This window comes from Rhinoderma darwinii, chromosome 5 (assembly GCF_050947455.1).
Source record: "Rhinoderma darwinii isolate aRhiDar2 chromosome 5, aRhiDar2.hap1, whole genome shotgun sequence".
NCBI classification, from domain to species: domain Eukaryota; kingdom Metazoa; phylum Chordata; class Amphibia; order Anura; family Rhinodermatidae; genus Rhinoderma; species Rhinoderma darwinii.
The window spans coordinates 212,933,999-212,958,743 of NC_134691.1; the positions used below are offsets into that span (position 1 = coordinate 212,933,999).

The window sequence follows — 24,745 nt, forward strand, 5'->3', positions numbered from 1 at the left end:
CATTGTAACAATAGTAAAATCAAATTTTCATAAAATGTATGTAGGGGGACATGGGGCAAATCTTTATTTATTTGGAGTTCCAGTCAGTCACAAACCATTTATTTAGAAGGGTGGCATTCCTTTTTTTGTCTAATAAAAAATAAATATACATTTCACTAAAACAAAGACCTAAAACATCATCAATCGATAAAACGTCGTGCTTAAAAAGAAGGATGTTCCTGGCCTTCCACAGAGCTTCTTTGGCGCAATTCATCGTCTTCCATGCAATTATTTTCTGATTCGCGGTTGGGCATCCAAAAAGTCCATATAAAATATCCTCATAGTTTAAGTCCTTTAGGTCTGCCATCTTCACCAAAAGAGGGAATATTTTTTTCCAAAATTCTTTTGCAAAGTCACATGTCCAAAAAATATGTCTTATCGTCTCCTCGGCCTGGCAGCCTTCCCTCGGGCAGACGGCAGACCTCGCGAATCCTCTTCTGTACTGGAATGCCCGGCATGGAAGACATTGATGAACGCAGCTCCAGGCCAGGTCCATCTGTGTATTAAAAAGATAAAACACATTAATCATTTTGAAAATAAAAGCACATCGTTGTGTATTAAAATTCTCCACATTGCTGACCGTCTCGCTCTCTCTCAGGTCTTTTATTAGTTTTTTGCTATTCTTAAGTTCATTCACGGTCTTCCCTTTTAAATTGAAGAGAGCCACTATTTTTTCTAAAATTACGTAGTTTGCTGGTAATTTAAAAGCGTATGGTGAGGATAAAATTATGTTAAACCAACCAAACCTCCGCATAAAAAACCCAGTATTAAAACGTAAAAAGTAAGACCAATAGTGCTCTTTAAAAAGGGAATTAAAACAGAAACTAAAGAACTTAATTAAAAGAAACCTATTAAAATCAGGAAAATCTTTGCCACCCTTTAGTTTGGACTTTATTACCGTTTCTTGTTTCAATTTCTCCATCCTGGAACTCCAAAAGAAGGTAAAACATGCTTTTGTTATTTTTTGTAATAAAACTGTTGGGGGAGGGAACACCATGCTTGTATATAAAAGAAGGGGTAAAATGACCATTTTTATGATTAAAATTTTTCCCTCCATGGTGAGTTTCCTCATATTCCACATACAAATTTTATTGTTTACCTTCTGCGCCACCATGTCCCAACTTATAAAACCATTGTCGTGCTCACTGAAGGAGATACCTAAAACTTTAATAGTATCTGACACAGGAACGGGTACGTCTCTAAAAACCATGCTTCCTATTCTTAAAATATTACTTTTGCTGAAATTTATTCTAAAACCGGAAGCACAGCAATAAAACTCAATTTGTTTTAGGGCTTTCTGAAGCGACAGGGTGTCCCTACAAAGTATCGCCACATCATCCATGTACCCCACTGCTTTAGCCTCTATGCCGCCTCCCCCTGGCAGGGGGACTCCACGTATTTGTTTATCACGGCGTATTGCGCATAGCAGAGGCTCTAGTGCACATATGAAAAGCAGTGGGGACAAGGGACACCCCTGCTTCACCCCAGAGTTTAAAAGAACGTCCTGTGTCTTAAAACCATTTACTAAAATTTTGCTTGTGCAATCTTTATAAAAGGCTTTAATAGATAGTAAAAAACCTTCAGGTATACCCATCCGCTCTAAAACCTTAAAAAGATAAAAGTGCGATACTCGGTCGAAAGCTTTTTGAAAATCTATGGATAAAATGGCTAATTTTCCGTTTCTAGATTTTGTGTCTTCAATCGCATCTTTTATTAAATTAATATTATCCCAGATGCTGCGGCCTGGCACCCCACACACCTGGTTAGAGTGTATGATGTGGGGTACTATGGCTTTTAAACGGTTTGCACATAGTTTTGCCATTATTTTGTAGTCACTATTCAGAAGGGTTATTGGTCTCCAATTCTCTAAAACTGCGATGTCACCTTTTTTGTATAGCAAGGAGACCTCACCCTTCCGCCAGGACTTAGGCAGCATCTTGGAATGAAAGACTTCGGTAAAAAGGTTTAGGAGATCATCTTTTAAAATATCATAAAATTTGACATAAAACTCGCTGGGTATACCGTCCGGGCCAGGAACTTTACCTGCTTTAAAACTCTTCACTGTCTCTAAAATCTCCTGCTCCGACAGTTCCTGCAATAAAAAATTCTGGGAGACAGGGTCTAAAACAGTGGTAATCTCCTTCAGCGAGTCACGCATAAAATCACGATCCACAGTTTTCACATTAAAAAGGTCAGTATAAAACTCATGAACTTTACTTAAAAGACCCTGTACATCCGACACCCCATCAATATTTTTAAGAATAGCTTTTTTATTGTTCATTTTCTTAAAAAAGTACCTGGAGCAGGTCTCGTTCTCTTCCACGTGCTGTACTTTAGAACGAAATATAATTTCTTTACCTTTCTGCTCCAGGCACTGAGCTATCTCTTTTTTTAAGTTGGCGATGTCGTCTTGTACCTCTATCTCGTGTTCTCTCATCTTGTACAGGGTCTGTAGGCGGGTGTTGAGAATTTAAAAAAAAGCTTGCTTCTCTCTAGCTTTCGCCACGCTTTTTTTAATAAAAAATTCTTTTATTTTCCTTTTCATTTTCTCCCACCATGCGGTGATGGGAGCCCGTGTGTCTCTCACCCGCCTACTCTCTTTGTAAAATTCAATAAAATCTGTAAAAACCTGTGGATCATCTAAAAGGGAAACATTTAACTTCCAGGACTTTTTACTAATAATGTTATTAAAATCACGCTTTACATAAAATGATAAAAGCTTGTGATCGGAAAAAATATTGGTTAAAACTTCACATTTAAAAGGCAGTAGATTCTCATTACAAAATATAAAATCTATCCTGGAGCTACAGGTGGCGTTGCTCCAGGTAACGCCGGCTTCCTCTGGACTGCTCCTGTTACACTCTTTATAAACGTCTTTTAATTTAAAATCACCCACCATATCTTTGAGCAGTCCAGAGGTCTTGTCATAGTTTCTGCTTGTAGCGCTGGTAAGCCGGCGTTCCCCCCTCAGGATACAATTAAAATCACCTGCGAGGATAAAAGGCTCAGTCGTGTTAATAAAAAGAGGTAAAATCGCTAACATTTCTGCTCTTTCATTTTTATCTGGTGAGCCGTAAAAATTTAAAAACTGCCATTTCACACCGTCAATAAAAGCCTTAACCAATAAAATACGTCCTGGAAGAATCTCTTGGATAAAATCGATTAAAACATTTCCCTTAAAAAGAATGGCGACCCCTGCTGATCTGGACTCGTTAGATCCAGACCAGACTGATGGACCATACTTCCAATCCTCTTGGTATTTATGGTACTTCATCGTATGGGGAATGCCGCACTCCTGCAGGAAAAAAACAGAGGCTGCCAGGCCAGCTAAAAAGCTGAAGAGAGCAACCCTTCTAACTTTGGACTTGGCGCCCCTCACTTTGAGGGAGATTCCCTTTACTTCTGACATTGTGGAGATTAAAATAGCGTCTTGATTTTAAAATAATAAATATTTGTGGAACTTAAAATCAGACATTTCCTCCACCAGCATTACCAGAACTCTCGTTTGCGCTCATATCCCCACCCTCGTCCGAATCGCCTGCAAAGAGGGACGAAAAGGGAGAGGAACTACCTTCACTGAGGGCCGTGCCAGCAACTCTTATCTCATACAAGGGGAGCCCAATCTCGCCTAGCGTCACCTGGGTCTCAACTGGGTGACCACGTAGGTCCATTTCGGGTGGGTCCCCCAAGGGCCCCGCCTCTCCCCCCAGGCTCTGATGACGCCGTCTTAGAGGGGGAGGTTGCGCACATGGCGGGGTGTCCGGTATCTGGGAGGGAACAGTGCCCACCCTCCTCACCAGGTCAGGCGAGGAGGTGGTCCTAGGAGGAGCCTCACTTTTTTTCACGGTTGTGTCCATCTGCTCCTCCCCTGATTCCCTCCTACCAGCACGCTCCTGTTTTCCCTTTTTTCGGGGACCCACCGCTACCCAGTTCTCCTGCTCGGAGTCAGACTCCTGAGACCCAGGTACAGGAGCAGGCCCGGCACCCACTGGACAACCAGCCCTCTGGGATGCCCCAGTATCATCGGTGGCCTGCTCCTTTTCCGCCTTCCTCTTAGATTGCCTTTTTTCTTTGGCATTGGGCTCCATCCTTTCCTCAGAGGTTGCTGGCCGCGAGGCACCCGCTTTGGCTCCATTACTTCGCACCACTGAAGCCCAGGTGCCTCGCTGCTCCTTCGCTGCCCCGGCATGCTCCTCTCCCAGGGGGTGGGACTGGTCTGCTGGTGGAGCACGTGGGGGCGCCTCGGGTTGCTCATTTTCTTCGCCTCGGTACCTATGGGGACAAGAATAGTACAGATGACCAGTTTTTTGGCAAAAATTACATTTTTTCTCTTGTGTGCACTCTCTCATATTGTGCTCTTTGCTTCCACAGTTTCTACAGGTGACATCGCAGTTAAAACTGGTATGTCCATAGGTACCGCAGGCCCTGCAGAAGTTTGGCATCCCTGAAAAATAGAGGTCGCCATTCACATTTCCAATTTTAAAACGAGCCGGTGGTAATCTCGTTTCTTGGGTGGAGGGGTCCTTTATCAATGTTACTAAGAACTTCCACTTGACGGTCCACACTCCACACTCGTTCATAACTCTCCCCAACAGTTTGACATTCTTGAAGTAGGCAGCTAAGAATGCTGCCACTTCCATATCCTTCACATATGGGGAGTACATTTTAATCACCACGAGTTTCGTAATTTCGAAGGCATGTTCTACTACCTGGACTCCCGCTACCACGAGTTCACCTTTTCTCCTCTCAGCTCGGTCCATGGCATCACGGAGGATTCCTTCTCCCATAAAGGTGACATCGAAAATTCCTCGTTTCGGGTAGTCCTGGATTGCCAAAATCTCGTTCTTGTGGACCGCCAGTAGTTCTTCCAAGATCTTGTGGACCAAGAACTTTACGCCACGTGGACCGCCTCCACCCTCTGCCACGATAAATCGGGCAGAGTTCCTTAGCCGGGCATACACCGGCACCGCATCTGGCTCGCCTGCCATTTCCGTGGCCAGGCCGAACCGCACAGCAAAAAGCTGCGCCCTATGGGGTCCTGAGACTTACCAAAGGGCTGGGGGGGGATCGCAACTCGTTGCTCAGGACTAAGCCTCTCTCCCAAATAGCAGCACGGGGGTGAAGTCCAGGCGAACCTGGACGATCCCCCGAGGCCGAGAGAGAGGGTACCTGAGCACCTTCTGACTAAAAACCTCCTGTATAAATACACTTGGTCTTAGCCAAAAGGCCGAGAAGCGATAACCCGAATGGGCCTGGCGTTGACCGAGCCTGCCTAATACTGCTGTTCACCCCTTGCAGCGATTCAGCCTACTCCTAGGCAATTCCACGGGGCCCTGCAGGCGCGCACACACTCACAGCTACTAAGCGGGAGGTGAATAAAGGCCGGAGAGGAAGCAAGACAGGATTTGCTTCTTTTGCTTGCACCACAATGCAGTGCTGAAAGAGGAGGAATCTACATAAAAACGCCTTCCTGGCAACGCCCAAATGCCCTCCTGCCATGCAGATAAACACTGGCAGCGGCAGCAAGTGCATGCCCACAGCCACCCCTTGTTCCTTCACACCTTGTATCAGCTTTAATCCAGTCCAGTCCGGTGCTGCCTGCTGAGCAGCACTGACCAACACTGCCTGGGCCCAGGCTTTTATCTCTGAGGCCCCATTATGATGTCAGAAAGCTGGCTCTGGAATCCTGAGGGCTCCACTATGACACGTGCAAAGTTCCGTCTGAACTTTATATAAGACGGTGAGGCTCAGTCAGTCACTCAGTGTTGCCTGAGAGGGCAACACTGCAACAGCCGGCCGCCAGGCTGTCTTTTTTTGCACAGCTAGTTGCCTCCAGGAGGCCACAAGAGGGAGACAAGGGACTGCAAAGTGGAAAATAGGCATCCACCAACTTTACAGACAACTTCTCCTTGCTCCTACAACCTCCATCCTTGCACAGTTTGTTATTCTTCTAGGTAACATAGTAACAAATCCAAATTGCTGCTCTCTTTGTAGGCAAGCAAGGCTTTGTTGCAACTGCAATTCTTACTTCTTCTTGAAATGTAGGGACGACAGTACATTCCATCACATCCATCTAGTGTACACAGGTAGGTCCATTGTGGCGGGCAGGCGAGCGGGCGGGCGGGCTGCTTTATTGGCTGTTTGCTGTTCCCCTACTCCACTCCACTATTTGACTGTGGTGCTGCATCAATCAATCAATCAATCAATCAATCAATCAATCAATCAATCAATCAATCAATCAGTGGCTGGCTCAGGTGCAGCTCTTTAACTTACCTAAAAGGGAGGGCGGAGAGAAGACAAGGAAGGTGAATGAGCTGTTCCAATGTGAAATGCCGGAAATACAGAAACACAGACGACACACAACAAGAGGTGGCAATCTATTCATTAATTGCATTTAATCAATGAGCTCATTATCACACATGACTGTACAAATGCATTGTCCAACAGGTGTTGAAATAATGGGATTAAAAGGGGAGATCCCTTCAGAAAGACAAAAACAATAGCAAACACAAATAGCACTTTTGGAATCTGATTTTAGTAAACACATAAGGGAAGGGTGCACCGGTCCTGGAAATACTGCAATACCAGGTCAATGCGTGGAGTGGACAGAGCAAGCTCTATTTCCATCTCCCTGTTCTAAAAATCCATTTAATATATGGTCCCCAGATAGGGGACGTATCAGATATTAAACTGATAAGAACAGATTTTTTTGAGTTGACTACCCCAACAAAGGAGGTAACCGTTTATTTAAAATTTTGAACAGATTTACAAAAAATCAATACGTTTTTTACAAAAGAAAATTACATAAATTTACAATCATGGTTTAAATACAAATAAATACAAATTGTCATATAAAACAATTTATAAAAGGGCACTTGGTGGCATCATATTATGGAACTCCATTCACTTAAAAACCATTTTCTACATAAAACAGGAGAGAGTTTTTTATCTAAAAGAAAATATTTGTACATTTCATTAAGACAAATGGCTAAAACATCTTCCACAGCTAAAACTTCATGCTTAAATAATAAAATGTTTCTGGCCGCCCACAGAGCTGCTTTTACGCAGTTGGTGATCTTCCATGCCATCATTTTTCGAGTCTGTGTTGGGCATTCCAGGCATCCATATAAAACGCCATCACTTGTGTATCTCCGAAGTCCTGTAATCTTCTGTACCAAGGGGAGGATTCTTGTCCATATCAATTGCGCGTAAAAACGTTCCCAGAATAGGTGGTAGACTGTCTCGTCATCTCTACATCCTCCCCTTGGACACGCAGCCGAGTTGGTCAGTCCCCTTCGATGCTGGAATGCCCGGCATGGAAGACACTCGTGGGCACAGCTCCAGGCCAGATCTTTCTGTGGGTTAAAAAGATATTTAGCGCTCACCATCTTCCATATTTCTTTGCATTTTTGTTCATTAAAATTACTGATGGGAGCTACTAAAACATTTTCTTTTATCTTTTTTAAAATTCCTTTACTATTTTTTACTTCGTTAATATTTTTGTCTTTTAAGTTAAAAAGGTTTACAATTTTTTCTAAAATCTTATACTGGCCAGAAAGGTTAAAAGCATACGGGGAGCTTAAAACCGTGGAGAACCAACCGTTCCTCCTCATAAAATAACCTGTGTTAAAACGTATAAAATATGACCAGTAATGTTCCTTAAAAACTGCATTAAGACATAAAGTAAAAAATTTTATTAAAAGGAATGCTTTTATATCGGGGAAATCTTTCCCCCCCATTGGTTTGGGTAATATTACCTTCTCTCTCCTGAGCTTTTCCATCCTGGAGTTCCATAAAAATGTGAAACATGCTTTAATAATTTTTTTCAATAAAATCTCAGGGGGAGGGAAAACCATACTTAGATACAATAAAATAGGTAAAATCACCATTTTTGTAATTAAAACCTTTCCCTCCATTGTTAACTGTCTCATGTTCCACATGCAAATTTTCTGATTGACTTTTTGTGCCACCAAGTCCCAACTGGTAAAACCATTATTTGACTCATTGAAGGAGACTCCTAAAATTTGTACAGACTCTGACACAGGGACTGGAATGTCCATTAAAACCATTTTGCCGATATTTAAGATGTTACTTTTATTAAAATTTACTAAAAAACCGGAGGAGCAACAGAATTGGTAAATCTGTTTAAAGGATTTCTGTAATGACAGGGTGTCCCTGCAAAGGACCGCGACATCGTCCATGTACCCCACCACTTTAGCCTCTAGTCCCCCCCCCGCCCGGCAGGGGGACTCCTCTTATCTGCTTATCCTTTCTTAACCTGCAGAGTAGAGGCTCGATCGCACAAATAAAAAGTAGTGGGGACAAGGGACACCCCTGCTTCACTCCGGAATTTAAAAGGACATCCTGTGTCTTAAAACCCTTTACTAAAATTTTGCTAGTACAATTTTCATAAAAGGCCTTCAGAGACTGTAAAAAACCTTCCGGTATACCCATCTTTTCTAAAACCTTAAAAAGATAAAAATGTGACACTCTATCGAAGGCTTTCTCGAAGTCTATAGATAAAATTGCCATTTTACCTCCTCTCTCTTTCGTGTCACTGATCACATCTTTTAAAAGGTTTAAATTATCCCATATACTCCTCCCGGGTATCCCACAGACCTGATTGGAGTGTATGATCTGGCCTATCACTGCTTTTAATCTGTTCGCACATATCTTTGCCATTATTTTATAGTCACAGTTTAGTAAAGTGATAGGCCTCCAATTTCTAATGTCTGTTTTGTCCCCCTTTTTGTAAAGCAGGGACACCTCGCCTTTCTTCCAGGACCCCGGGAGGGCTTTTGTTCTAAAAACTTGGGTAAAAAGAGGGTGGAGATCCTCTTTTAAAATACCATAAAATATAACATAAAATTCTATAGGTATACCGTCAGGGCCAGGGACTTTACCTGTTTTAAAACTCTTTGTAGTTTCTAAAATCTCCTGTTCCGTAATATCCTGTAATAAAAACACTTGGGAAGCAGGATTTAAAACAGCATCCACCTCCTTCAATGAGTCGTTCATAAAATCAACATCAACATGTTTTGTATTAAAAAGATCCGCATAAAAACCATGCACCTTTTTTAAAATGTTTTGGGTATTTGTTTCCCCATCTATCTCATTTAACAGGGTATGCTTATCATTTATTTTCTTGAAGAAGTACCTGGAGCAGGTCTCATTTTCTTCAAGATGTTTCACCTTAGAGCGAAAGATTATCTCCTTTCCCCTCTGCTCCAGGCACTGGGAGATTTCTTTTTTAATTTCGGTGATCTCTTTCTCCACCTGCATACCCTGTTCTCTGAACTTGTATTGGGTCTGCAGACGGGTATTTAAATTAGCATAAAATTCAGATTTTTCTTTTGCTTTCTTCATCCCAGCTTTAATAAAAAAATCTTTTATCTTTATTTTCATTTTTTCCCACCAGGAAACAATTAACATATTGGGATGTCTTACCCGTCTGCAGCCCTTATAAAAGGTGATAAAATCGGATAAAATTTGCGGATCCTCTAAAAGGGATACGTTTAATTTCCAGGCTTTCTTCGGAGTTCTCCTTTGATCGTTCAAATTAACTTTAAAATATAAAAGTTTATGGTCAGAAAACACGTTAGAATTAAGATCACATTTAAAAGGCAGTATTTGATAAGAGCAAAAAATAAAATCAATCCTGGAGCTGCAGTTTACATTGCTCCAGGTGACGCCGTCCTCTTCCGGTAGATCCCTATTGCATTTTTTAAAAACATCAGTAAGTTTAAAATCCACTGTAATATCTTTTAAAATAGACGGGGTTTTATCATAGTTTCGACTTACTGAATTAGAGAACCGGCGTTCCCCCTTTAAAATACAATTAAAATCACCAGCTAAAATAAGTGGTTCTGAATCATTGATAAAAAGGGGTAAAATTCCTAGCATTTTTGCTCTTTCTTTTTTGTCTGTAGAACCATAAAAGTTTAAAAACTGCCATCTAACACCGTTTATAAAAGCTTTGACCATTAAAATTCTGCCTGGTAAAATTTCATAAAAACTATCAATTAAAACGTTCCCTTTGAATAAAATGGCGACACCTGCGGCTTTTGATTCATTGGACCCGGACCACACTGAAGGTCCGAGTCTCCAGTCTTCCTCATATTTTTTATAATTCATGCGGTGAGGTATGCAGCATTCCTGTAGGAAAAACACTGAGGCGGTAAAAACAGAAAGGTAGTTGAAAAGGGCAGCTCTTCTTGTCTGTGAGTGCACGCTTCTTACATTAAGGGAAAGACCACATAACTCAGCCATGAGGAAAAGGGAGAGAGACAGTCTATCTTTATCTTACCCGAGGAGGCCTCAGCAGTCCTCCGCATCGCCAGACACCCCACTCGAGCTCTCATCATCATATTTCCTCGAGTCAAATGTACGCATCGATGAGGTTTGAGAGGAAGACCCGTCACTCAGCTGACCCCCCATACCTAAGGCGCTTCTTGAAAATGGGTCCCAGACGGACTCAACGGGTAAGATTCGGCTATCTTTGGCAGCGTCCTCCCCTTCTATAGGGGCAGGAATCGCGCTTCTGGACGTCTCAGGGACCACGCTTACCTCGGAGGCAGCTGTCCCTATATCCCCCAACTGTCTGGAAGGGGGGGGACCTTCAGCTGTCGCTTCCGGGGGCACGTCAACTGGTTTCCCTGCCTTCAACCTGGCAGGTACTCCCATCGGCACCCCCGCTGCCACCTCCGAGTACGCCCTACGTCTCTTAGTGAGCGCTGCCGCTCCGCCCGGGACCTCTGCCTCAGGTACAGGCTGACCCAGCATCTCTTGCAGGCCAGTAGGATCAGCTTCATCCGAACTATCCTGCGCCCCAGTCTCCTGGGGGGGCTCTTTCGTCCGCTGATCACTGGCTCTGCGTTTTTGTCGCCTCTGCTCTTTAGGGTCACCTGTTTGGGGGGGTCTGCTGGAGGTATCCATATCATCTTGCTCGCCTCCTTGGGGTTCCTCTCCTTGTACAGGGGTGATCTGGCCTGCGGGCCGCTCGGGACGCCTTGGCCGGTCCTCGGGTTGTTCCAACTCTTTAGATCTGTGGGGACAAGTAGCATACAGGTGACCAACTCGGCTGCAAAAACGGCACCTTTTCCCCAGAGGGCAAGTTTTGGTCTCGTGCTCAGAGCTGCCGCAGTTCCTACAGGTGCTGTCACAAGACTCCTTGGTGTGACCGTACTTTTGGCACTTCCTACAGAATGGAGGCATCCCTGAAAAATAAAAGTCTCCGGCCATATCACCTATTTTAAAACGTGCTGGCGGCAACATTATCCCTCCTGTAAAATTGGCATCTTTATAACACTGTTACATTGAATCTCCACTTTGAGGTCCATACACCAACCTCGTTCATTACTTTGCCAATACATTTCACAGTTTTAAAATAAGGGAATAAAAAGGACATCACTTCTTTTAAGTCGGCAAAAGGGCAGTACATCTTTATAACTATCATTTTAGTGATGTCCATAACGTGCTCATAAAAATCAACACCGTCCAGTCTCGGGTCATTTTTTACCGTATAAGCCGCCAGCAGATCTCGGAATACTCCATTCTGTATGAAAGTAACGTCGTATGTCCTCCTTCTTGGGTAATCCTGCACCGCCAAAATTTCTCGCTTCTGGATGTTGAAGATACCAACAAGTACGGTCTCCACCACGAATTTTAAGCCGCAGGTCGTCGCCTTCTCCTCCGATAGCACTACACGAATTGTGTTTTTAATCCGGGCATAAGCCGGTATCTCACATGGATCCTCGTCCATGGTGAGTAAGGTTTTTTTGAATCGTTACGCTACTCCTTAGTAGGCGCAACTTTGGGCGCAACTCCCCTTTTCAGCCGAAGCCTACACGGGGGTATGTGGATCGCAACCCGTTGCTCAGGACTAAGCCTCTCTCCCAAAAAGCAGCACGGGGGTGAAGTCCAGGCGAACCTGGACGATCCCCCGAGGCCGAGAGAGAGGGTACCTGAGCACCTCCCAACTAAGACCAGGCAGCACTGACTACAAGTAACCAGCTAAGTTGACTACCCCAACAAAGGAGGTAATCGTTTTATTTAAAAATTATTTCAACGTTTTACAATAAATAAATACTTTTTACAATAAGATGACACAAATTTTACAATAGTTCATACAAAAATACAAATTGTCAGATAAAACCAAAACAATTTATAAAAGGGCACTTGGTGGCATCAAATTATGGAACTCCATTCACTTAAAAACCATTTCCTACATAAAACAGGAGAGAGTTTCCTGTCTAAAAGATAATATTTATGCATTTCGCTAAAACAAATTCCTAAAACATCATTCACAGATAAGACTTCATGTTTCAGTAATAAAATATTTCTGGCCGCCCACAGAGCTAATTTAACGCAGTTAGTGATCTTCCATGCCATCATTTTCTGCGTCCTTGTTGGGCATTCCAGACATCCATAAAAAACGCCATCACTTGTGAGTCTCTTTAGTCCAGTTATCTTCTTCATTAAGGGGAGGATTTTTGTCCAAACTTGTTGTGTAAAAAAACAGTTCCAGAAAAGATGATAGACTGTCTCATCGTCATGACATCCTCCCCTTGGACACGCAGCCGAGTTGGTCAGTCCCCTCCGATGCTGGAATGCCCGGCATGGAAGACACTCGTGGGCGCAGCTCCAGGCCAGATCTTTCTGTGAATTAAAAATAAAATTAGCATTGACCATGCTCCAGATGTTCTTACATTTGTTTTCGCTAAAATGTCTAATAGGGGCAACTAAAACATTCTCTTTAATAGTTTTTAAAATATATTTATCATTTTTCACGTCTGCTAAAACTTTTCCTTTCAGGTTAAAAAGGTTCACAATTTTTTCTAAAATCTTGTACTGGTCAGGAAGGTTAAAAGCATATGGCGAGCTTAAAACTGTGGAAAACCATTTATTCCGTCTCATAAAAAATCCAGTGTAAAAACGAATAAAATATGACCAGTAGTGATCCTTAAAAACAGCGTTAAGACATGAGGTAAAAAACTTGATTAAGAGAAAGGCCTTAATATCTGGAAAATCCTTACCACCCATTAGCTTTGGTAAAATCACCTTCTCTCTCCTGAGCTTTTCCATTTTGGAGTTCCATAAAAACGTAAAACATGCTTTATTAATCTTTTTTAGTAAAATATCAGGGGGAGGGAATACCATGCTTAAATACAATAAAATCGGTAAAATCACCATTTTGGTAATTAAAACTTTTCCCTCCATTGTTAATTTCCTTACATTCCACATGCAAATTTTCTTATTTACCTTTTGTGCCACCAAGTCCCAACTGATAAAACCATTGTTTAACTCATTGAAGGAGACACCTAAAATCTGTACAGACTCCGACACAGGGACTGGAATGTCCTGTAAAATCATATTGCCAATATTTAAAATATTACTTTTATTAAAATTGACTTTAAAACCGGAGGAGCAACAAAATTGATAAATTTGTCTAAAGGACTTCTGTAGTGATAGGGTGTCCCTACATAGTACCGCCACATCATCCATGTACCCCACTACTTTCGCCTCTAGTCCCCCCCCGCCCGGCAGGGGGACTCCGCATATCTGCTTGTCTTTTCTTAGTCTGCAGAGTAGAGGCTCGATCGCACATATAAAAAGTAGTGGGGACAAGGGACACCCCTGCTTCACTCCGGAGTTTAAAAGGACATCCTGTGTCTTAAAACCCTTTACTAAAATCTTGCTCGTGCAATTCTCATAAAAGGCCTTCAGAGACTGTATAAAACCTTCTGGTATACCCATCTTTTCTAAAACCTTAAAAAGATAAAAATGTGACACTCTATCAAAGGCTTTTTCAAAGTCAATGGATAAAATCGCCAATTTTCCTTTTCTCTCTTTTGTGTCATTGATCACATCCTTTAAAAGGTTCAAGTTGTCCCATATTCTCCTCCCGGGTATCCCGCACACCTGGTTTGAATGTATAATTTGGCCTATCACTGCTTTCAATCTGTTTGCGCTTATTTTCGCCATGATTTTATAATCGCAATTCAGCAAAGTGATAGGCCTCCAGTTTTTTATATCAGTTTTGTCCCCCTTTTTATGTATTAGGGACACTTCGCCTTTCTTCCAGGACCCCGGGAGGGATTTTGATCTAAAAACGTGTGTAAAAAGGGAGTAGAGATCCTCCTTTAAAACACCGTAAAATGTGACATAAAACTCTATGGGTATACCATCAGGACCAGGGACTTTACCTGTTTTAAAACTTTTGATGGTATCTAAAATCTCCTGTTCTGAGATCTCCTGCAATAAAAAATCTTGTGAAACAGGATCTAAAACAGTGTCAACCTCCTTCAATGAGTCATTCATAAAATCAATATTAATATTTTTAATATTAAAAAGATCCGCATAAAAACCATGCACCTTTTTTAAAATATTTTGTGTGTCTGTCTCACCATCAATATTTTCTAACAGGGTATGCTTATCGTTGATTTTCTTAAAAAAATACCTGGAGCAGGTCTCATTTTCCTCGAGGTGTTTTATTTTGGAACGGAAGACAATTTCCTTACCTCTCTGCTCCAGGCACTGGGAGATCTCCTTCCTAATTTCCATAATCTCCTTCTCCACCTGCATACCCTGTTCTCTGAATTTGTATTGGGTCTGCAGACGGGTATTCAAATTAGCATAAAATTCATGTTTTTCTCTTGCTTTCATCTTCCCAATTTTAATAAAATAGTCTCTAATTTTTATTTTCATCTTCTCCCACCAAGAGACTATGGGCATGTTAGGATGTCTTACCCGTCTGCAGCCTTTATAAAAGGTGATAAAATCAGATAAAATTTGCGGATCTTCTAAAAGGGAAACGTTCATTTTCCAGGTCTTTTTACCGGTATTTTTGTGATTATTAACTTTAAAATACAATAATTTATGATCTGAAAACACATTAGAATTTATATCACATTTAAAAGGCAGTATTTGATAAGAGCAGAATATAAAATCGATCCTGGAGCTACAATTCACGCTGCTCCAGGTGACGCCGGCCTCTTCAGATAAGCCACTATTGCATTTTTTAAAAACATCAGTAAGTCTAAAATCGGCAACAATATTTTTTAATAATGTAGAGGTTTTATCGTAGTTTCTACTTACTGAGTTAGAGAACCGGCGTTCCCCCTTTAAAATACAATTAAAATCACCTGCTAAAACTAGTGGCTCTGAATCGTTAATAAAAAGGGGTAAAATTCCTAGCATTCTAGCTCTTTCGTTTTTGTCCGTAGACCCATAGAAATTTAAAAACTGCCATCTAATACCGTTTATAAAAGCTTTAACCATTAAAAGTCTGCCTGGTAAAATTTCATAAAAACTGTCAATTAAAACGTTCCCTTTGAATAAAATAGCGACACCTGCGGCTCTAGATTCGTTAGACCCGGACCACACTGAAGGTCCGAGTCTCCAGTCTTCCTTGTATTTTTTATAGTTCATGCGATGTGGGATGCAGCATTCCTGTAGGAAAAAAACAGTGGCGGTAAAAGCAGATAGATAATTAAAAAGGGCAGCTCTTCTCGTTTGTGAATGCACGCTTCTCACGTTCAAAGAAAGACCAGATAACTCAGCCATGAGGAAAAGGGAGAGACAGTCTTTATAATCTTACCCGAGGTGGCCTTAGCAGTCCTCAGCGTCGCCAGAAACCCCACTGGGACTCTCATATCCTTCTGCTTTTGAGTCCACCGAAAATATGGAGAAGGTAGGAGAGGAACTCCCATCACTCAGCTGACCCCCCGCCATACCTGAGGCACTTATTGTAAAGGGGTCCCATATGGACCCTACGGGCATAATCTCGTATTCTGGAGCATTTTGAGCAGCGTCCTCCCCATCTATAGGGGCAGGAATCCCGCATCCTGACGTTTCAGGGACTTCCCTCACCTCGGAGGCAGCTGTTCCTGCTTCCCCCAACTGGCTAGAAGGGGGGGGGACTTCAGCTGGTGCTTTCGGGGGCAAATCAACTGGTTTCCCTGCCCTTGCCTTGGCAGGTACTTCCATCGGCACCCCCGCTGCCACCTCCGAGTATGCCCTACGCCTTTTCGTTCGCGCTGCAGCTCCGCCCGCTCCGCCCGGGTCCTCTGCCTCAGGTACAGGCAGACCCAGCATCTCTTGCGGTCCAGGCGGATCAGCTTCATCCGAACTACCCATCTCCTCAGTTTCCTGAGGGGGCTTTTTCGTCCGCTGATCACTGGCTCTTCGCTTCTGCCGCCTCTGCTCTTTGGGGTCACCTGTTTGGGGGGGTCTGCTGGAGGTATCCATCTCATCATTCACATCTCCTTGGGGTTCCTCTCCTTGTGGGGCCGTGGTCTGGCCTGCTGGCTGCTTTGGACGCCTCGGCCGGGCCTCGGGTTGTTCCGACTCTTGTAATCTGTGGGGACAAGTAGCAAAAAGATGACCAACTCGGCTGCAAAATCGACACCTTTTCCCCAGAGGGCAAGTTTTGGCCTCGTGCTCAGAGCTGCCGCAGTTCCTACAGGTGCTATCGCATAACTCATTGGTGTGACCGTACTTTTGACATTTTCTACAGAATGGAGGCATTCCTGAAAAATAAAAGTCTCCTGCCATATCTCCTAATTTAAAACGTGCTGGCGGCAACATTATCCCTCCTGTAAAACTGGCATCTTTAAAACAAGTGACTAGGAATCTCCACTTGGAGGTCCATACTCCGACCTCATTCATCACTTTGCCAATACATTTTATGGTTTTAAAATAGGGGGATAAGAAGGACATCACATCTTTTACATCGGCGAAAGGGCAGTACATCTTAATTACAATCATTTTAGTGATGTCCAACACATGCTCATAAAAATTAACACCGTCCAGTCTCGGGTCAGTTTTTACCAAATAAGCCGCCAGCAGATCTCGGAATACTCCATTCTGTACAAATGTGATGTCGTAAGTTCTTCTCCTCGGATAATCCTGTACCGCCAAAATCTCTCTCTTCTGGATGTTGAAAATGTCAACAAGCACGGTCTCCACCACGAACTTCAAGCCGCAGGTCGTCGCTTTATCCTCCGATAGGATAATTCTGATGGTATTTTTAATCCGGGCATACGCCGGTATATCACCTGGATCCGTATCCATGGTGATTTGTGGGAAGGTAGCTGCGCCACCCGTCGGTAACGCAACGTCTACGCAACTCCCCTTTTCGGCCGAAGCCTACACGGGGGTATGTGGATCGCAACCCGTTGCTCAGGACTAAGCCTCTCTCCCAAATAGCAGCACGGGGGTGAAGTCCAGGCGAACCTGGACGATCCCCCGAGGCCGAGAGAGAGGGTACCTGAGCACCTCCTAACCAAGACCAGGCAGCACTGACTACAAGTAACCAGCACTACACTTGATCTCAGCCAGAAGGCCGAGAAGCGATAACCCGAATGGGCCTGGCGTTGACCGAGCCTGCCTAATACTGCTGTTCACCCCTTGCAGCGATTCAGCCTACTCCTAGGCAATTCCACGGGGCCCTGCAGGCGCGCACACACTCACAGCTACTAAGCGGGAGGTGAATAAAGGCCGGAGAGGAAGCAAGACAGGATTTGCTTCTTTTGCTTGCACCACAATGCAGTGCTGAAAGAGGAGGAATCTACATAAAAACGCCTTCCTGGCAACGCCCAAATGCCCTCCTGCCATGCAGATAAACACTGGCAGCGGCAGCAAGTGCATGCCCACAGCCACCCCTTGTTCCTTCACACCTTGTATCAGCTTTAATCCAGTCCAGTCCGGTGCTGCCTGCTGAGCAGCACTGACCAACACTGCCTGGGCCCAGGCTTTTATCTCTGAGGCCCCATTATGATGTCAGAAAGCTGGCTCTGGAATCCTGAGGGCTCCACTATGACACGTGCAAAGTTCCGTCTGAACTTTATATAAGACGGTGAGGCTCAGTCAGTCACTCAGTGTTGCCTGAGAGGGCAACACTGCAACAGCCGGCCGCCAGGCTGTCTTTTTTTGCACAGCTAGTTGCCTCCAGGAGGCCACAAGAGGGAGACAAGGGACTGCAAAGTGGAAAATAGGCATCCACCAACTTTACAGACAACTTCTCCTTGCTCCTACAACCTCCATCCTTGCACAGTTTGTTATTCTTCTAGGTAACATAGTAACAAATCCAAATTGCTGCTCTCTTTGTAGGCAAGCAAGGCTTTGTTGCAACTGCAATTCTTACTTCTTCTTGAAATGTAGGGACGACAGTACATTCCATCACATCCATCTAGTGTACACAGGTAGGTCCATTGTGGCGGGCAGGCGGGCGGGCTGCTTTATTGGCTGTTTGCTGTTCCCCTACTCCACTCCACTATTTGACTGTGGTGCTGCATCAATCAATCAATCAATCAATCAATCAATCAGTGGCTGGCTCAGGTGCAGCTCTTTAACTTACCTAAAAGGGAGGGCGGAGAGAAGACAAGGAAGGTGAATGAGCTGTTCCAATGTGAAATGCCGGAAATACAGAAACACAGACGACACACAACAAGAGGTGGCAATCTATTCATTAATTGCATTTAATCAATGAGCTCATTATCACACATGACTGTACAAATGCATTGTCCAACAGGTGTTGAAATAATGGGATTAAAAGGGGAGATCCCTTCAGAAAGACAAAAACAATAGCAAACACAAATAGCACTTTTGGAATCTGATTTTAGTAAACACATAAGGGAAGGGTGCACCGGTCCTGGAAATACTGCAATACCAGGTCAATGCGTGGAGTCCTGGACGGACACACTCTCTCTCCGCAAAATCAGACGGTTCCTGGCAAACCATATAGCGTCCTTAAAGCAGTTCATAAGGCGCCAGGCTTCCTGGATTGCTCCATCCGTGGTATTCCCAGGAAATAGTCCATAAAGTACCGAGCGGTACGACAGTCTGTTCCTGGGTACTGAGTCCTTGAGTTCATGTTCCAAGGCTTTCAACAGACCCTGTGCAAAGGGGCACTGCCAGAAAATGTGCAAAGATGTTTCCTCCGTGAAGGGGCACCTGGGGCAGTACCGGGTCTTGCACAGGTTGCGGGCATGCATGAATGACCTAAGAGGCAGTCCTCCCTGGATGGCCATCCATGAAATGTCCTTGTGCCCATTGGTCAACCTGCCAGATGACACGTTAGTCCAAACAGTCTCCAACGTGTCGGCATGAAGCCCTGGAACAAACTCCAGTGAGTCCTTTGCTCTGATGTGCTTGTGGATCGTCTTAGGTTTCCACAAGTCGGGCTTAAGACCCTCCAGTTGATGCTCCCTCACAAACCGGACGACATCTCCGTAGAACCAGGGAGCGTGCCAGTTGTAAGGGAAGGAGCTGTCCCACTTGTCCCAGCCAAAACCTCGCCAGAGGGGAAGGAGGAAGTAGCGGGACATGGCCTTGCCCGCAGAGCCGTTTGCTGTCCTCAGAGTCCTACGAACACAGTCACATACAAAAGCGATCCGCAGCAGAGTGGGAATGTCGGGTATACCCTTCCCACCTTTGCGGGGCTCCTTGTACATAACAGTCCGCTTTACTCTGTCCATTTTCGAGCCCCAGATGAAGCGAAACACAGTCCTGGTAATGGCCCTCGAGACGGTGGCAAGAGGGGGCCATGCCTGTGCAGTGTATTGTAGCACAGGCAAGACTTCGTTACGCAGGACCATTGCTTTGCCCTCAATAGTGAGTTGTCTGAGGCTCCACAGTCCGATCCTTTGGTTGACTTTGGCCAAGCGTTCTTCCCACGACTTTAGGGCTGCACCTTCCTTACCGAACCAGACTCCCAGAATTTTGATGAAGTCCGGCTTGATAGTAAACGGGAAGGAGGCAGGAGAAGGCAGGTACCACTTTCCGAAGAGCATGGCTTCCGACTTCCCGCAGTTGACTTTTGCCCCTGAAGCGCGTCCGAACTCCTCACAGGTCTGGACGAGTGCAGTCACCGAACTCTGGTCAGCGCAGAAGACGGTCACGTCGTCCATGTACAGCGAGCATTTGACCTCGAAGTGTCCTGGACCTGGTGCGGTGATCCCTCTGATCTCTCCATTCTGCCGGATAGCCTCTGCGAAGAGCTCTATAACACAAACAAAAAGGAGAGGTGAAAGAGGACAGCCTTGTCTAACCCCCGACGATACAGGAAAGGGGTCAGTCTTCCAGCCGTTCACCAGCACCGAGCTGTAAATGTCGCAATACATCAGGTTAACATACAAACAGAACAACCTGCCAAGCCGCAGCCTACGCAGAGCCTTACCCATGAATTCGTGAGAGACCCGGTCAAAAGCCTTCTCCTGATCCAGACTGACCAGGGCCGCGTGTGTACGGCGGCTTTGCATGTAATGCACCGTGTCCCTCACCAGGGCAAGACTGTCGGCCACCCTACGGCCAGGAATGCCGCAGGTTTGGTCCGATCCGATGATCTGTCCGATGACAACCTTCAGTCTGTTGGCCAATACTTTGGCGAGGATCTTGTAGTCCACGTTCAGGAGAGAGATGGGACGCCAGTTTTTCAGGTCACATCTCTCCCCCTTCCGCTTATACAAGATCGTGATCATGCCTTCTCTCAAGGACGGTGGCATTCTACCCTCCACCACCATCTCCTCATAGAGCTCCAGCAGGTCCGGACAGATCAAGTCCCCCAGCGCTACATAGAGCTCTGCTGGGAGACCATCACTGCCCGGGGTCCTGCCGGGTCTGAAGGATTTAGCGGCAGAGAGCAGTTCCTCCACCGTCAGGGGTACATCCATAGCCTCCGTACCTGCAGGATCAAGATGATTAGTGATACCTGACAGGAATTTGTCGGCGGCTTCGGGGTCAGTGGTTTTCCGGGAGTAGAGGCTTCGGTAGTAGTCTGTGACGACTCCCATCACCTCCTTCTTCCCAGAATGCATGTTTCCGGTCTCATCTCGAAGTTCCTTCAGGGGCGTGTGGCCGGCATGGAGTTTCCTGAAAAAGAACGAGTTACATTTCTCACCCTTCTCCAGGTTCTCCACCTTGGAACGAAAGACAATTCGCTTGGATTCCTCCTCAAAGTGCCTTTTCAGGCCCTTTTTGGCTTCCTCCAGCTCCTTCCTGACGTCCCAGCCGCATTGAAGGAGGTCTTGCAGGGATCGCAACTGACGCTGCATCTCTCTGAAGTCTCTCTTCCTCTCACACGCCTGTTGGCGACTTTTTGCCTGAAAGAAACAACGAAATTCAACTTTAACATATTCCCACCAGTCACAGGTTTTGTCAAAGAAAACTTTATCATTCCTCCAAACAATATAGGCGTCTCTAAGTTCCGCCAGTACCTCCTCTCTTTCCAGCAGGGCACAATTCAGCTTCCAGGAGCCAGGGCCGGGAGGAAAACCGTGGCCGATGGCACCCTGGAAGAGAATGGCCCTGTGGTCAGAGAAGAAGCAGGGGACCATGGAGTGCCCATGCTGCTTGACTGCCCGGGAGGTGAACACAAAGTCAATCCGAGAACGAAGTGAGCCATCGGGTCGGCTCCATGAATAGTTCACAGAGCCGATCCCCATGGAGCCCACAACGTCCTGCAAGGATGCTTCGGTTACCATCTCGATAAGCAGTTTGGAACTGACATCCAGCTTGATTGAAGGGCAGGAACTTCGTCCATCCTCTTCGATGGGGCAGTTGAAGTCCCCGGCCATCACCACTGCCCTAGCGGTGGCGAGCTGGGTCCGCAGGGTCTGGAATAGTTCCAGGCGCTCAGCCTTCATAGGGGGGGCGTACACGTTGATGAGCCTAATCGGCTCTCCTGCCCAGGAACCGTCTACGACCAACAAGCGGCCGCAGACGAGCTCCTGGACAGAGTCAACAGTAAATACGCCTCCCCTAATCAGGATGGCAACCCCCGCAGACTTACAGTCGCCCCCACCAGACCAGTAGGACGGGCCATGGGTCCACTGCCTGGCCAGGTGATGATATGACCTGGAAGAGGGGAGAGTACATTCCTGCAGCATAAATACATCACTCGACTGCTTGGAAAGAAAAGTTAGCACCATCTGACATCTAGTCCTATCTCTAACACTCCTCACATTGAGGCTAAAGATGTTAAGTTTAGCAGCCATGGGGGAGAATAAAGAAGGTTAGTGCAAACGATACACCTTAGTTACCAGTCCGGTCGGGCGGATCCTCCTCGCCTGGCGGGTCCGAAAGATCCAGCAGGCCCTCTGACAAAAATTGTTCCAGGATTGTAGCCACCTGGATGTCTGTTGTGAAGTCGATGACCTCAGGTTCAGACACGAGTTCCTCCACCATCTGCTCCATTTCCTCCTGCTGCGCAAGGGAATCTTCGCAGATTTCCACGACTTGTCGCTTTGAGGACTCAGCCGCTGGGCTGTCCCTCACCTTTCTCTTCCTCTGGATGGCACCTGAGGAGACAAGAGGGGGAAAATCCTCCAGGGAGAGGACTCCAGCAGCTGGAGAGGAAGATGTTAGTGCTGCTGGAGCTGGGGAGAAGGGAGGCTGGGTTGGGAGAGGTGCAGGTGACAGGACCACTGAGATGGGTGGGTAGGAGAAGGTGAGAGCCTCAGTGGGGGTGACAGGGGTTGGGGACGGGGGGGTGGGGAGGGCCGGGCGAGGGAGGGTGGGAAGGGTAGGGCGAGGGAGGGCCGGGAGAGGGGGGGGAGGGACTGTCGTCTTCTTACCATCCTTCTTTTTCCCGGTCTTCTGTGCCGCTGGAGCTCTGGCTGGGGCGGGGTTCCCTCTGGCTGGAGCTTTCGCTGCTACAGTTGCCCAGGATCGATCCCTCTTCGGGCAGTCCTTGTAAGAGTGGGCTGCTTGTCCGCAGAGGTTGCACATTGTCCGTTTCGGGCAGTCTTTGGTCTCGTGTCCTGTTACCCGGCAGTTCTTGCAGGCGTCCTCCTTGCAGTCCTTCATCGAATGACCCTTCTTGCTGCATCTCCTGCAGATCTGCGGCATGTCCGGGTAGTAGATGAGGCCGTAGGAGTTGCCCAGCGAGAATGACTGGGGCAGGTGCTGGAGGCCGTCTTCCGCGCTTGAATCCTTGTTGAGTCGGACGATTACCGACCACTTGCCAGTCCAGAAGCCGAGTCCGTTCAGGATGTGGGTGGGTTCCCTCACCACTGTGCAGAACCGCTTCAGGAGCGTGGTGATGTCTTTGCCAGGGGTGTGTGGGTTCCGCATTGAGACCGTCACCCGCCTTTCCTCTCTTTGGACAGGGCAGTTGCCCACAAAGCGAGAGAAAGGGGATTCAGGCCTCGCCGCTTTCACCATCTCCCAGTACCTTCTGCAGATGTTGATCGATGCAAAGGTCACGAAGAACATCCCGGTCATGAAGGCCTGGATGCTGATGGTCTCCGGCTTAGCGAAGCCCTGGTCCAGGAGCATCTTCTGGCAGAACACTTCTTCCGTCATGTCCGGCACTCTCCCGTCCACCTCCTTCAGCTTCAGGGCCACCGTCTGCTTCATCCAGGGCTCCAGGGTTGGAGCAGCCTGGTTCGGCTTCCTGGTGGCCTGTTGGCTTGAGGAGGCTTCAGGAGGAGATGTCCTGGCCTGGGTCGGCTCACCTGGTCCATCAGCCTTCTTCTTCTGGGTGGCAGGGTTGCTGGTTGAGGCCATGGCTTCTTCCAGCTGTTCCTGTCGCTTGGGGAGGATCTTCGATAGCTCTTTCCCGAAGGGGGCGGAGCTATGCAAATCTTCTCCTTGCTGGCCGAGGTTCTTCCACGAAATTTCTTCCGCAGCGGTTCCTCGTCGAGCTTCTTCTGCGGCCGAGCTTCTTCAAAGATCCCCTTCAGCAGCGGCTCTTCTCCGAAGGTCTCTGTCGCAGTTCTCCTTCTTCTTCCCGGCAGCGATCTCCCGGAGCTTCTTCCCCGATGGCGGCTTCTCCCTTCTGGATCGTCGTCTTCGGTGGTTCTTCTCCGCAGTTCGTCGCCGGCTTCGTCTGGAACGCTCTTGGATCGCTAAGCTAGTGTTTATAGCCCCCAGTGGTTCTCCGAGCTATCTATCCTTACAAGGACTGATAAGAACAGATTTTTTCAGTTGGCTACCCCCTCGCGGGGGTGTCAATGATTTATTTATAAAAATTTCAATTTTACAATAAAACACATTTTAGTTACATAGATAAATACAAAGAATTTTTACATTGTAACAATAGTAAAATCAAATTTTCATAAAATTTATGTAGAGGGACATGGGGCAAATCTTTATTTATTTGGAGTTCCAGTCAGTCACAAACCATTTATTTAGAAGGGTGGCATTCCTTTTTTTGTCTGGTAAAAAATAAATATACATCTCACTAAAACAAAGACCTAAAACATCATCAACCGATAAAACGTCGTGCTTAAAAAGGAGGATGTTCCTGGCCTTCCATAGAGCTTCTTTGGCGCAATTCATCGTCTTCCATGCAATTATCTTCTGACTCGCGGTTGGGCATCCAAAAAGTCCATATAAAATATCTTCATAGTTTAAGTCCTTTAGGTCTGCCATCTTCACCAAAAGAGGGAATATTTTTTTCCAAAATTGTTTTGCAAAGTCACATGTCCAAAAAATATGTCTTATAGTTTCCTCGGCCTGGCAGCCTTCCCTCGGGCAGACGGCAGACCTCGCGAATCCTCTTCTGTACTGGAATGCCCGGCATGGAAGACATTGATGAACGCAGCTCCAGGCCAGGTCCATCTGTGCATTAAAAAGATAAAACACATTAATCATTTTGAAAATAAAAGCACATCGTTGCGTATTAAAATTCTCTACATTGCTGACCGTCTCGCTCTCTCTCAGGTCTTTAATTATTTTCTTGCTGTTTTTAAGTTCGTTCACG

The 24,745-nt window shown here is 45.8% G+C and overlaps 1 protein-coding gene and 1 non-coding gene across 2 annotated transcripts in view; both read right to left on the reverse strand.

The window, feature by feature from the left end:
* LOC142652550 (uncharacterized) overlaps positions 1-23,316 on the reverse strand; it is a 38,851-nt gene extending 15,535 nt beyond the window's left edge. Inside the window, exon 1 of the mRNA XM_075828196.1 lies at positions 22,787-23,316. Within this exon, the coding sequence (XP_075684311.1) occupies positions 22,787-23,316 (530 nt within the window). The remainder of the gene's footprint in view (positions 1-22,786) is intronic.
* On the reverse strand, positions 6,591-6,778 carry LOC142653901 (U2 spliceosomal RNA). Its single transcript, XR_012848751.1, has one exon. It is a non-coding gene; the product is annotated as a U2 spliceosomal RNA (small nuclear RNA).
* Positions 23,317-24,745: the final 1,429 nt, after the last annotated feature.